Source organism: Littorina saxatilis, linkage group LG13 (assembly GCF_037325665.1).
Source record: "Littorina saxatilis isolate snail1 linkage group LG13, US_GU_Lsax_2.0, whole genome shotgun sequence".
In the NCBI taxonomy this organism is placed as follows: domain Eukaryota; kingdom Metazoa; phylum Mollusca; class Gastropoda; order Littorinimorpha; family Littorinidae; genus Littorina; species Littorina saxatilis.
In genome coordinates this window covers 21256428-21270716 of record NC_090257.1, presented here as the reverse complement: position 1 = coordinate 21270716, position 14289 = coordinate 21256428, and the positions used below count along the sequence as shown (strand labels likewise).

Below are 14289 nucleotides of genomic sequence, written 5' to 3'. Positions count from 1 at the left end.
TTGTTATTGACAAAACAAAATGCAAGCGGGTAGCAACACGTTCTTGAGATAAGTTCATTATCTGTTTCTGAAGTGTCTAGACAGACTGTCCTACTTCAAAGACCTTTGGGTCGACGTACTAGTAAATATAACGTTTTCTTGTGTCTATAATAAACGCTCCAATGGGCGGTTCTGGTGAGGTTATGCCCCCTCTTTCTTTCGGCTGGTAACTGGCGCCACCTCGCAGCAAGATTACACGAGAAAGAATAAAAAACTTGCATTTGTCCCAAATAGCATATCGGTTTTGGTAACAGTTCGTGTGCAAGTCGTGCATTTTATACGGTAAACAGACAATGGTCGGTTCTGGTGAGGTTATGCCCCTTCTTTCTTTCGGCTGGTAACTGGCGCCACCTCGCGGCAAGATCACAGGAGTTGTCTTGCGTTATCACCCCAGAAGCGCTCATTACCTACCATTCTTGTTTTTTACATTTAGTCAATTTTGACTAAATGTTTTAACATAGACGGGGAATCGAGAAGAGGGTCGTGGTGTATGCGTGTGTGCCTGTGTGTGTGTGTATGTGTAGAGCGATTCAGACAAAACTACTTGACCGATCTTCATGAAACTTGACATGAGAGTTCCTGGGTATAATATCCACAGACGTTTTTTCCCTGTTTTCGATAAATGTATTTGATGACGTCATATCCGGCTTTTAGTGATATTCGAGGCGGCACTGTCACGTTCTCATTTGTCAACCAAATTGAATGAAATTTCGGTCAAGCAGTCTTGACTCAGTCCGGACTTCGGGATTGCATTTCAGCTCGGAAGCTTAACAATTAGTTAATTAGTTTGCTCATTAAAGTTGTCATCAAAAACGATTTTTCCCTTACAGATTCCTCATCTTCTCCTGAATTCAAAAATATATAGATATGTTATGTTTACTTGAAAAACGAACTCAGAATTAAAGAAAATAGATCGAGTATAATGTTCGCATTCTTCGCGTAGACGAGCGTGACCCGTCTCGGTCTTCGGGGAAGTTTAGCCGAGACTATCTGAATGCAGTCTCGGCGATGACTGGTTTTTGATCTTTTAATTTGTTGCCTAAAGATTGACTAAATGTTTTTATATCGCATCACGCGACTTGTTTACTTTTTTTTTGAAACAAGACAGAAAGGTCAGTTATTGGAACGTTTCACCGGAGAGAAAAACATTTCACTTGTGTATTGACTTCTTTGGAGTAAACATTAAATAATGATGAGATTAGCAACAGAAAACTATGTTAGCTCAGATACGCCTTGTTGCTTCTTGATTGAAATGCATATTATGCTCTCTCTCTCTCTCTCTCTCTCTCTCTCTCTCTCTCTCTCTCTCTCTCTCTCTCTCTCTCTCTCTCTCTCTCTCTCTCTCTCTCTCTCTCTCTCTCACTCTACCTTGTTGGTTTCAATGTCTGCAAGCTGGGCCATAATGACGTCACGACCTACCTTGTTGGTTTCTATGTTTTTAAGTAGAGGCTTGATGATGTCTCCGTAGCGGAGGTTGCGACGGATGGGGGTCTGGCAGTGTGGACAGGCCTTCAGTTGGACGCGGTCCGCGCGGGAACCTGTGGCCGTGGTCATCAACCGGTCAAGCGCATTGACCTCCACGATGTGCTCACAGTCCTCCAGCTGCACGAATCTGAAGGAGCAATAACAAATTATTTCATGAATAAAGAAAACTGTGACCGCACAAGACAGTCATTGCTGAAAATTGCAGTGAAAAACGACACTCCTACATGCAGCTGTTCACATCTACATGAAAAAACAAATTACTAAATGAGTAAAGAACACATAACTGCACAGTTGTGTACAAATCATCAGCCTCATCGTCGTCGTCGTCGTCGTCATCATCATAATCATCATCATCATCATCATCATCATCATCACCATCTCTCATCAACAAAAAATCATCACCATCTCGATCATCATCGTCGTCATTATCATCATCATCATCATCATCATCATCATCATCGTCATCATCGTCATCATTATAATTATCATTATTATCATATCAGTTTAACCTTGCATTCCGCTTGTTTCTCGACCCGAACAAGGAGGAGTCAACAGTGTGACGATTGCAGATGCGGCAAAGTGTTGGACATCGCTCACCGCAAAGGCCGATGCAATGGTGGTTACACTTCAGTCGCTCCAGACACGGTTGATCGCACGTGGGCCGATCGCAAGGTTCACTACACAACTTGGTGCATCTACAATAAAATGAAACAAGAACAACAAATACTTCTATACGATACATCCTCACCATAAGTCTTATGAGTCAGGAAAAATTCTCTGCTGCTCTAGCTCCTAAAAAAAACCTCAAGAACATGTCAATTTCCTACTCATTGACCAAAACTTGACCCCACTGTGACCTTGAAAGCTAACCAGTATCAACCAGACTTGGGCCATGTCTGGAGGTAATCACACTCTGGAAGTGTGCGACATTACAAAGATCTCGCTTCCAACACTTTGAGAGAAAAAAACACCGATAATTTTGGTTACTGAAACAGCAAACTGCCAAACAAGAATTTCCCCCCATTTTGTATTCATGTGACTGTGTCGCGTCCTTTTGATTTGAGAAGATTCTGGTAATCTTTCAGGTTGTGTGCACAAATAGGAATTAATTGTACATTACTTGTTTTTTTTAACAAAATACAAAACCCAATAATGTTGTTTCCTCACTCTTTTTACGACTGAAAACAAACAAAGCACTCTATTGAAGTCTCTGCTAGCCACCTAAAAATGATTCTCATTCCTCTGACGTCACTTGGCTCAAGAAAGGGAAATGTGGAATCGACACATAAGGCCTAAAAAAAAAATAGGTGTGGTTACGGTAACCCGACCTACCCTATTTTTAGGGGCCGATCCTATAACTTTTTATTACATTTGTCAAAAAAAAAAAAAAAACGAGTGCAAAAATCGCAATGAAAGCGAAAGCGCCCGTGTCGCACACTTATTTCCCTGTCAAGTAGGTTTAATTTGTACACATTAGAAAAAAACGTTTAAAAAAAAAAGTGATTGCCTACCTACCTACCCTTTTTTTTTGGCTATGTTACCGTAACCACACCTATTTTTTTTTTGCCTAACTGGATCCATACCTGTGATGCCGACACCTCCAGTCACAAGGCCTCGTGCAGGGAACACAAGGCAGCCCGCAGCTCTTCTGGCATTGGCCGTGGACACAGCTGTTCTCACATCTGTTCAAATAATAGAGCTATACTACTGAAATGACAGTTTGGGGCAAGTTTCTGGCGATTTCGAGAATTCGGGGGGGAGGGGGATTAAAAAAAATTTAAAAAATTAAAAATAGACAGCCAACGTTCCAAAGTTCTGAATAAAAAACCCAAGAAAGTTATATTGTTGGAACGTTTAATTATTGACAAAACAAAACGTGAACGTAACGTAAGCCAGTAGTTTTTGTCTTCTTCAGACACAAGATACAGTTTTTTATTTTGAACAACAAACTGGCTTGTAATTTAAAACACTTTAACCCACCTGTGCTGGCAAGGGGGACAGCTGGAACATTTATCCTTGCATGGGTGTCCGCACACCAATGTATTGGTGCAATTGTACTCGCAGTTTTGGTGCAGGCGTCCTCCATGACAACCAGTACAGGTGCCCCTGCACCTACAAGAAAACGTGGATCAAGATACAGGAACTGCTTTATTCCTGGACTGAGGTGCACGACAAAGTCTTCGTCAGCCAAAGATGATGAAGGAAGGGATTAGAGCTTATGACACAGAAAGAAATTCCCGTCAGCCAAAGGTGATGAAGGAAGGGATTAGAGTTTATGACACAGAAAGAAATTCCCGTAAGCCAAAGGTGATGAAGGAAGGAATTAGAGCTTATGACACAGAAAGAAATTCCCGTCAGCCGAAGATGATGAAGGAAGGGATTAGAGCTTATGACACAGAAAGAAATTCCCGTCAGCCAAAGGTGATGAAGGAAGGGATTAGAGCTTATGACACAGAAAGAAATTCCCGTCAGCCAAAGGTGATGAAGGAAGGGATTAGAGCTTATGACACAGAAAGAAATTCCCGTCAGCCAAAGGTGATGAAGGAAGGGATTAGAGCTTATGACACAGAAAGAAATTCCCGTCAGCCAAAGGAAGGAAGGAAGGGATTACAGCTTATTACACAGAAAGAAATTCCCGTCAGCCAGAGGAAGGAAGGAAGGAATTACAGTATGACACAGAAAGAAATTCCCGTCAGTCACAAGGTCTGAGCAGGTCCTCATATTCAGGCTGCGGACAGGCCACAACCGAATGAACCACCACCTTTTCACCAAGTTCAGAATTGGCCAGTCAGACCAGTGCCCTTGTCAAACAGGCAGCATGACAACGGAACACCTGCTGCAGACTTGCCCACTACACGATGGCCTCAGGAGCCAGATCTGGGCGGAGGCGACCACGGTGCAAGGGAAGCTCTATGGCAGTCTGGACGACCTACAGCGCACGGCAACATTTGCGCGGAGAACCGGCGTTTCCATCTGAGTGATCGACAAGAAGAAGAAGAAGAAGCCAAAGGAAGGAAGGAAGGGATTAGAGCTTATGACACAGAAAGAAATTCCCGTCAGCCAAAGGAAGGAAGGAAGGGATTAGAGCTTATGACACAGAAAGAAATTCCCGTCAGCCAAAGGAAGGAAGGAAGGGATTAGAGCTTATGACACAGAAAGAAATTCCCGGGCAGACTGAACAGAAACTTATTTTAGAAAATTAATTGGTAATTGTTGCTAAAATGCGTATTGGTAAATATTGGTATGGTACGCCAATTGATATAATTTATATGTTTGATTTTGAATTGAGGTTAAGAAATATTGTTTGACTACTTGATGTTATTGAAAAAAACAAGACCAATTAAGAAGGATGTCAAAAACAATAATAACGAAACCAAGGCAAAACAACTCAGGGTTGAAGCAGCCTGCATACAACTGAGGTAAAAAAAAAATATTAAAAAAAAATTTAAAACCTGACCTATGCCCACAGGCCAAAGCCTGACCACAGGGTTTAGGACAGGGCTCCGTGTCTCTCTTGGCACAGAACACCTCCCCCTCGTGTCCACAGGGCCATCTGTGGCCCACTGTCTCGTAGCATCTGTGAGCCTCTCCACACCTGAAAAAGAAACGTTTTTCATCTTTTATTCAACAGTATAAACTGTGCAAAAAATATATTGCACCAATTTTTGTACCCCAACTAAAACATTCATTCCCCTTTAATTTTATTCAAACTTTATATGCGATGAACGGCCCTCCACTTGGCTATCTGGCACACTTTTCGGATCAAAATTTCTGTTATAGGTATCACGTGACCGCCGCCGAAGTAAGGGTACCCCCAAAATCGACCTGACAAAAACGTCAGGCATCAACTAAAAATGGACAAAAATTCAGAATAGGCGTTACTTGGCAACTTGTACATACGAGATTAAAGCAAAATCAGTTATCTATCCAGAACAGGTTGTTTTGCTATCTTGCGTATCTCTTGTAATATGTCATTTCCACTGATGTAGGTGTGGAGCGCACGAGCAGAAGAAAACGATAGTTTTTTGCGTCCATTTTGAGGGGTAGCATGACAAAAAGCGCTGTATTTCAGCAATGACTTCATGGATTGATTAGAAATTTCAGGATCTGTGTGTGTGTGTGTGTGTGTGTGTGTGTGTGTGTGTGTGTGTGTGTGTGTGTGTGTGTGTGTGTGTGTATGTGTGTTTATGTGCTTTTATGTTTGTGTGTTGTGTGTGCGTGATAGTGGGTGTGCATGCGTGCGTGCGTGAGTGCGTGCGTGTGTGCCAGTGCGTGCGTGCGCGCGCGCGCGTGTGTGTCTGTTTGTGATTGCGCGAGCGTGATTATAATTATGTGCATATTTGCGTACCCGCGTACAACTGTGCTCTCAGCTTGACTGACTATTAGGGTTTAACGTCCTCTTAGACCAACTGGTCTATATTGGGACAAGGTATTGGTAATACGCTGAGGATATGGTGTGATACTTTGATTCGAACAAGCCCGCTGTGGCTGTCTTCTTCGACACACCAGCATTGGGTTTGTCTCGTCAAAGTATCGAAATACGATCATGATAATCAGAGACGAGAGATGATGCATGCGTGTCTTCGTGTTTTCCAAGCCCTGAGACTTTCGCTGTGAACGTGGGATCTTTTTCGTGCGCATGTGTGCACACGGGGGTGTTCGGACACCGAAGAGAGTCTGCACAAAGTTGACTCCGAGAAATAAATCTCTCGCCGAACATGGGGATCGAACCCACGCTGATAGCGACCAACTGGCTACAAAGCCAGCGCGCTACCAACTGAGCTACATCCCCGCCCCGCTCTCAGCTTGACATTCTAAGACTCACAGATCGCCACATTTGTGTCCGCAGATCAGCACAGCTTCGCAGTCCTCTTGGCAGATGAAGTCACAAGGGTCCTTCGAGCACGGCACCCACTGCACGTGACTGCACTTGGGAATCACCTTCTGTACCTTGACCTGACATTTCCCACACTCCTCGTGGCACAGTTTCCAGCAGCGGTGTTTGAACTCGCAGTCCATCCTTCTCTCGCACTTCATCTTGCACTTGTATTCCTCGTGATCCTGTAACATGGACAATGTCAGGATTTATTTACTTCTGCAACTTTTGCCGGTCCACAATAGCAAACACTGGCAACCAACGTCCTCACAGACCGGAATAGGCAAAGATCCAAAGGAAGAGTAAGAAACACGATTTGCGTACACCGAGTAGCATAAGTCAATAAATATTTCAACCAATAAAGAATTAATATTCTAGGAATATTAAAGGCACAGTAAGCCTCCCGTAAACCATCACAGATACTGTCAGGCTTTTACACACAGTACAAACACCCTTCCATTTGAACGCTCACCAAACGGGAACATCTTTCTTTCTTTATTTGGTGTTTAACGTCGTTTTCAACCGTTCAAGGTTATATCGCGACGGAAACGGGAACATCCTAGGTGTCCTACGTAAAGAGCAAGCAATTTTCAAAGAATACATTTTGCGGATTGTCTCCTCACACAATCGGACCGTGGTGCGTTTTGGCGCTAGACCTAACTTTTAAAATCTAAATACTAAATTGACAGCTTGTTACACAAACATTCTTAAATCATAAAAAAATATGTTTTTCATCAAGACAAGATCAATACAATTCGAAGTTTTGAAAGTTTGAAAAAAGAAAAGCCCGGAAGCAGGGTCAAGCAAGGTCGTGGTTCTCGTAGCAGACGACGGTTTATGTCTATCGCCAGTTCCTCTGAACAGTCAAAAGCCATCGCTAGAGTTCTTGTGAACCACATCCGTTTGTTTCGTGCATAGTCAGAGGTACATAATAACGTGCTATTGCAGATAAGCTCACAGCGAGCCGCATTCAAATTACAAACTGACGACTGCATTGTGAAAAAGGGAAACTGGATCACACGGGTTCACGATCGATGGCTTAGGGGTAAGATAAACCACGCAAAAATAAATTCTTTGAAAATTGCTCGCTCTTTACGGAGGGCACCTAGTATGTTCTCAAGCGGTGAGTGTTTAAATGAAAGGGTGTTTGTACTGTGTGTAAAAGCCTGACAGTATCTGTAATGGTTTACGGGAGGCTTACTGTGCCTTTAACTGGACGAATCCTGTAACATTGACAATTTCAGGATTTATTTTCTTCTGCAACTTTTACGGAAATGTACAAAGAAGTTTCGGCAGCCTTTGGAAGTTGAAGGCAGTTCGTTGCGTTACACTTCTGCCAAGCTGAAAACAAGCTCGGCATATCAGTATCTTTTGTCTTGACACTCAGTTAACTTACTTTTCCACTGAAGTCTATAACTTAAACTTGGCTTCCGCTCCACATATTCGGTGGCCTAGTGGTAAGGCGTCCGCCCAGTGAGCGGGAGGTCGTGGGTTCGAACCCCGGCCGCGTCATACCTAAGACCTTAAAATTGGCAATCTAGTATCTGCTCCGCCTGGCGTCTGGCATTATGGGCTTAGTGCTAGGACTGGTTGGTCCGATGTCAGAATAATGTGCCTGGGTGAGACATGAAGCCTGTGCTGCGACTTCTGTCTTGTGTGTGGCGCACGTTAAATGTCAAAGCAGCACCGCCCTGATATCACCCTTCGTGGTGGACTGGGCGTTAAGCAAACAAACAAACAAACTCCACATATTATTTCAACGTCAAACACAACAAAACTGTATATATGTTTCGATTGAAGTGGAAAAGGCACTATCGTTATATCACCTGTGTGAATGTCACTCACATAAAAAAGAACGTGAAATATTAGGACGTCATTACTCATCATAACAATTCATTACACTGTATATCACCTGCTGTCATTCCATTCTTTCCATACCATCCCGAAGAAGTTGCATGCCGAAATATTGATTTAAACGTACCTAACCTGGTTTCTGGTGTTTTCTTTTGATTTAAACGTGAAATTATGCGTATAAATTTGAATGTTCATAATGTTTCATAACCATCTGTCCTAATTGTCCTGTCATGTCTTCTATTGTCTTGTTTTCCCTAGTCTTATTTTATCTAGTCTTACCATGTCGTAGGGGTGACATATTTTCCTGCACACGTGACCGCAGTCGAGACGGGCTGTGCATGGTTTCATACACCCTCCCTCCGGGGATCTCCCGAAGTCTTCCGGTGTCCTGATGACCAGGCCCTCGTCCTCAGGGTGGTTTTGACAATACAGGTTCAGGGCCTCTCCAATCTTGTTGTCCTTTCTCATGCCCGCTGTAATGGTCTGCCACAAGTTGCTCTCTGCACTCAGTAGGTCGAAGTTACCGATTACGTAGAGACCCATCTGTGAAGTGGAAAATACTGAGTATGATCAGAAGATTTTAGCAATTCACATTGAACCGTCAACATGTGAAAACAAGTCGACATCAAGCCACCTGCAATGAGCTACGGGCGAATGTGGCAGTGGTGAAGAAACTGGTAAACTCAGAAAAAAGAATGAGGATGGGTTTGATGATGAAAATGATCACTTCAAAGATATTTTTCATTGTATATGATTTATTGTGAGTTGTGCATCTATTCCATGGTATTGTCCATAAGGGGAAAATGTGTGGCGCTGTAAGTTTATTGTTACGTTATTTTTGTTATAATGTATATGTATTTGATGTTTAAATAAGTATGGTTTTTATTCATAGTTAATATGAAAAGCGCGGAGAGCACAGTTCACTGTGGTTCGCGCTATATGAGCTCTCATTATTATTATTATTATTATTATTATTAAGAATGAGAGGATGGGTTTGTCGATGGAAATGAATAAAGCAAAGCTGGCAACCATGATAATAATGTAGTGGCAAGAATAATGTTATATAACCTTGATGATGGAAATGAATAGCTTACAGACAGGATTGTCGACGGCATCGCTGATGAAAACTGATAAGCGCCATGACAAAAATAAAAGAAAGCGCCAATGATAAAAAATGTTTACCAGGGCCGGTATGCATTAGTCGAGATTAGAAACTTAAATCCGTAAGAAACTTGACCTTAAATAGGGTTTATCTAAAGACTCTAAACTCGACCAATGATAAACAAATAACATGAACTAAAATAAAGAGTGTTAACCTTGGCGCGTGACAAAGCCACACAGACTCTGTTCTCAATCTTGAGAAAGCCGATGCTGCCGTCCTCGTTGCTTCTGACAAGGGAGAGAAGTATGATGTCGTTCTCCTCGCCCTGGAAGTTGTCTACCACTGTCACGCGGACGTCTTCAAACTCGCTCTTCTTCGGCACCAGCTGCTTCAGCTGGTACAGCTGGCCTGAAGACAGCAAGTGAGGACAGCGATAGATTCACATCATACCCCACCTTTGAGACCTCAACAATCTGAGAAAATCAGGTCCGAAATAAAAGGGATTTTTTTGTAATCCTTATGGGGGGTAAATTTACAGAGGTTGTGAACAGAATATCTGAGAAAACAAGGTCTTAAAAGGGAGGAAGTATAAAAATAAAAATAAACAGGCGCCGCCCCCCCCTCCCCCTCTCCCCCTCCTCTACTCCTTTGAAGACCTCTCAAAATATTACAAAATCTGGTCTAACAAAGGAGAGAGTCTATGAATGTTCCCAAATGGGGTACATTTACAGAAGTTATTAACAAAATATTTGAGAAAACAAGAGGCGAAGCCTTCAAGGCTCACGTAAGAAATCGACAAACAGTAACACAAACTCAATCACTCCGTCACACATACACACACACACACATAGTGCCTTCCCTTGGACTGCGACGAAGTCTAGTTCCGGTAGCTTCGCGAAGTGAGCTACGCGTAGTCGACTTCGTCCAATTAAGGACAGGCTTTAGCATAGGTGACACCGTGCAAGAAAGCGAGACACTAGATCTAGATCTGTCTGTCTGCATACAGGGACACGACTGCCAACTAGTCTCGGCCCGCTCAAAATAACAATGACCGAGACTTTCAGTAATTCCTTCGCGTGACGTCTAACCCTCTTACGCCATAATGTGACGTCTTCAAATGTTAAAGTTTCTATCACATACACACACACATACACACGCACAGACAGACAAAGTTTATCATCGCATAGGCTCCACTTACGTGAGCCAACAAGGTCTTAAAATATGTGAAGTCTTGGAAGAGGCAGGGGAGGGGGTCGGGGTTCCATTGTACCAACAAGTCTTTCAAGTGCTAGCCTTTCGGATGAGACAAAAAACCGAGGTCCCGTCGTGTACACTACATTGGGGGTGTGCACGTTAAAGATCCCACGATTGACAAAAGGGTCTTTCCTGGCAAAATTGTATTGGCATAGATAAAAAAAAAATGTCCACCAAAATACCCGTGTGACTTAGAATAATGGGCCGTGAAAAGTAGGATATGCGCCGAAATGGTCGATGTGAATGCGTGATGTATTGTGTAAAAAATTCCATCTCACACGGCATAAATAGATCCCTGCGTCTTGAGTCCGAGTCTGGAGATACGCGCGCGAACAAATAACAAAGACTGAGTTTTTCTCCCTCCTTTCTCTAATATAATTATATTGCATCGTTCTTTCTTTGGAGTACAGCGGGATGGTGAAAAGCACAAGATTACACACATAATTATATTCCTTTTTTTGGTGTCTTCGGAGACCAGATGTAAACATCAAGCTGGAGAGAAAAATTGGACTGATTTATTTTTTAAACAACAAACAACAAACACACACAAGCGTGGGGGAAAATAAACAGAAAACCTGCAAGACCTGAATACAAACTGAGCACAAAGAGAGAGATATGTGGGATGATAAAGTATCCGTGGCACGAAGCAATTACAACAAGCCTGCAAGGATCATCACAGACATGTTAGCAACTAAATTCTAATACAGGATATCAGAGTAGACAATAAACTGATCTCATGCTTGTAACAGTCGCAACATAAAATATTCATAGTATGTCAACATTCTATAGCTTCATTACACATATCCTAGCAGTTGAACAACGGATTTTCTCACCTGAGTAGGTAGTTAGGACGGTAATTCTGGACGGAGCATATCCCTGTTTCAACAGATAGCTACACAGCCGAGCAATGTACACCGCCTCATAGACGTTGGAATGGCTCTTGGACTCGTCATCATGAACTTCAGGCTGGGTATGGTCAATGAAGAACAGGTTGGAGGACACCCCTTTAACGGCTTCGTAAGCGTCAACCGATGGGTGGTTCTTCAGATCCGGGTAGATGGGTTTCACCAGGGTGGCGATCTCAGGACGCATGCGATGCTGCCAGCCGAGTGTGACGCATCTGCGAGGAGAGAGGTACATTACCACTACCCTTTAAAGTGTCCTTCTTTCCTAGAACCGTGTTTGCATATTAAACTTCAATACAATTATATTCAATTCAATACAATTCTATAATCTGACTGTTAAAAAAAAAGATTTTGTTTTCTTTTGTATGTTTACTATCGCATTTGTACAGTTACTATTTAAACCTCTAGCCAGAAACAACAACAACAATGCCAAACATCAAACAAAATACACAAGTATTGTACAGATATGCATTACTACCAGGCAGATTGAAAGCGGTTTCAGAAACAAATATTCCTGTGAGAGTCTTTGAAATAGCAACTGTTCGGACCAGACAAAACAAACTGGCACACTTTTTGAAGAGATGGGAACACAGTCACATCGGATACTTCTATCAACGGCCCAAACAATTTAATCTGAAAGGATGTCAGCTATGAATATCGACATGAAAGACTTCTAACGAGAGATGCAATGGCAGAGAGCTTGTTTTTGGCTAGAGGTTTAAATTGGAACTCTATAAATGCGCGAATATACACAAGAAAGACACGAACGAGTGGACAAGGATATATGACGCAAATTGGAAATAGTCAAACAAGAGCCCGGCAGTATCAGTCATTTCTGTGAAATTCCTCGCGGATCTTACTTCAGTCCGTTGTTGATCATGCGCTCAAAGAGAGACAACTCCAGGTTGTACTTCCGAGCCAGGGAGAAGACGTTCGGGCTGGGTCTCAGCTGCTTGTGGTCACCAATCAGAATCAAGTGCTGGCAGTCCTGGCTCAAGGTCGTGATCACGTGGCCTTCAAGTACTTCCGCTGCCTCCTCCACCACAATGACTTTGGGTTTGACCTCCTCGAGAATAGACTGGTACCTTTGGTAGAGTGAAGTACAGAACACAGAATACAACATGTTGCACTAAAAGACTGCTACTGGATAAGTTACAAAACAGAAGCAGCAACAACTAGACTCCGTTGGCTCGATACATTATAACATATGAAGATCTGTAGATCGAATCAAATAACAAGCAATGTATAGATTGAACACTGGCTTTTCCTTCTTTGGGCAATGTGACGGCTGAAGTGGACTAAAACTGATATTTAAGCAGTTGACCCAGACAACATAATAGTGCATGTTGTGTGCGTTCAATAGTAAAAAATAAAAGGAACTCTATGTAAAATGAATAGATACGTAAATACTCCACTAGGTCGGTATCGGAGAGCAATGAATCTCGATCTGAGCAAAATGCCATACATGTATTTTGGTCAACAATACAAATAACGTACAATAAAATTAATTATATCCGACAACACATCACAGTACGTAGTTGAGGATGTTGTGGCCAAATTACATCAATGACTGTCTATGAACAAACAAGCAATTTGTCACTACTTCATCCGTGCAGACTAGCTCCCCTGCTTATAATCTAGCATTACGTACTTTGCAGCGCCAGTGGTGGTCATGGCGATAACGGTCGCGGTTTTCAAAACATGCTTGTCCTCTTGTAGCAGCGTTTCTTTATGCCTGCGGGCGAGCTCATCATACAGACGTTCTTTCTCCGCCATCTCTGTCTGCATGGCCTGACACAGGTTGTGGGTCCAACGACGGTACAGCTTCCATCTGTCCGCATTCTCCAGTCGCCACACGTCTGCAACCTGTAAAAAGGTAAAGGTAAGAGCAAGTCTTATAACCATTGTTGCGTAAAGGGAGTGGGATGTTAGAGATCTCTACAGCCTGTAAAAAGGTAAAGGTAAACTTAGTCCTATAAACATTTTTGGTCGTAAGGGCAGCGAGATGTCAGAGATCTCTACAGCCTGTAAAAAGGTCAAGGTAAACTTAGTCCTATAAACATTTTTGGTCGTAAGGGCAGCGAGATGTCAGAGATCTCTACAGCCTGTAAAAAGGTCAAGGTAAACTTAGTCCTATAAACATTTTTGGTCGTAAGGGCAGCGAGATGTCAGAGATCTCTACAGCCTGTAAAAAGGTCAAGGTAAACTTAGTCCTATAAACATTTTTGGTCGTAAGGGCAGCGAGATGTCAGAGATCTCTACAGCCTGTAGAGTCCCCTTTCCTAACCTAGATGGTGGGTTCAAGTGCTAGTCTTTTGGATGAGACGAAAAACCGAGGTCCCTTCGTGTACACTATATTGGGGTGTGCACGTTAAAGATCCCACGATTGACAAAAGGGTCTTTCCTGGCAAAATTGTATAGGCATAGATAAAAATGTCCATCAAATACCCGTGTGACTTGGAATAAAGGCCGCGAAAGGTGAATGCTCGCCTAACAGGCTTGAGGTTTGCTGGTCGATGTGAATGCGTTATATATTGTGTGTAAAAAATGTTTGTTTGTCTGTCTGTCTGTAAAAAAAATTCCATTTCACACGGCAGAAATTAATATGTAAAGCGCGGAGAGCACAGTTAATTGTGGTTCGCGCTATATAAGCTCACCATAATAATAATAATAAAAATGTCAAGGTAAACTTAGTCCTATAAACATTTTTGGTCGTAAGGGCAGCGAGATGTCAGAGATCTCTACAGCCTGTAAAAAGGTCAAGGTAAACTTAG

At 42.6% G+C, this 14289-nt stretch overlaps 1 protein-coding gene across 2 annotated transcripts in view; it reads right to left on the bottom strand.

Annotated features, from left to right (window-relative positions):
* Positions 1–14289, bottom strand: part of LOC138983842 (NFX1-type zinc finger-containing protein 1-like) — a 34915-nt gene that overhangs the window by 5826 nt on the left and 14800 nt on the right. For both annotated transcript variants that reach the window (XM_070357181.1, XM_070357182.1), the window contains exons 10-20: positions 13167–13381; positions 12376–12600; positions 11444–11730; positions 9571–9764; positions 8534–8797; positions 6350–6585; positions 4982–5119; positions 3505–3636; positions 3108–3206; positions 2034–2219; positions 1459–1651 (exon numbers count right to left, since the gene is read on the bottom strand). In XM_070357181.1, coding sequence (XP_070213282.1) covers positions 1459–1651; positions 2034–2219; positions 3108–3206; positions 3505–3636; positions 4982–5119; positions 6350–6585; positions 8534–8797; positions 9571–9764; positions 11444–11730; positions 12376–12600; positions 13167–13381 — 2169 coding nt within the window. The remainder of the gene's footprint in view (positions 1–1458; positions 1652–2033; positions 2220–3107; positions 3207–3504; positions 3637–4981; positions 5120–6349; positions 6586–8533; positions 8798–9570; positions 9765–11443; positions 11731–12375; positions 12601–13166; positions 13382–14289) is intronic.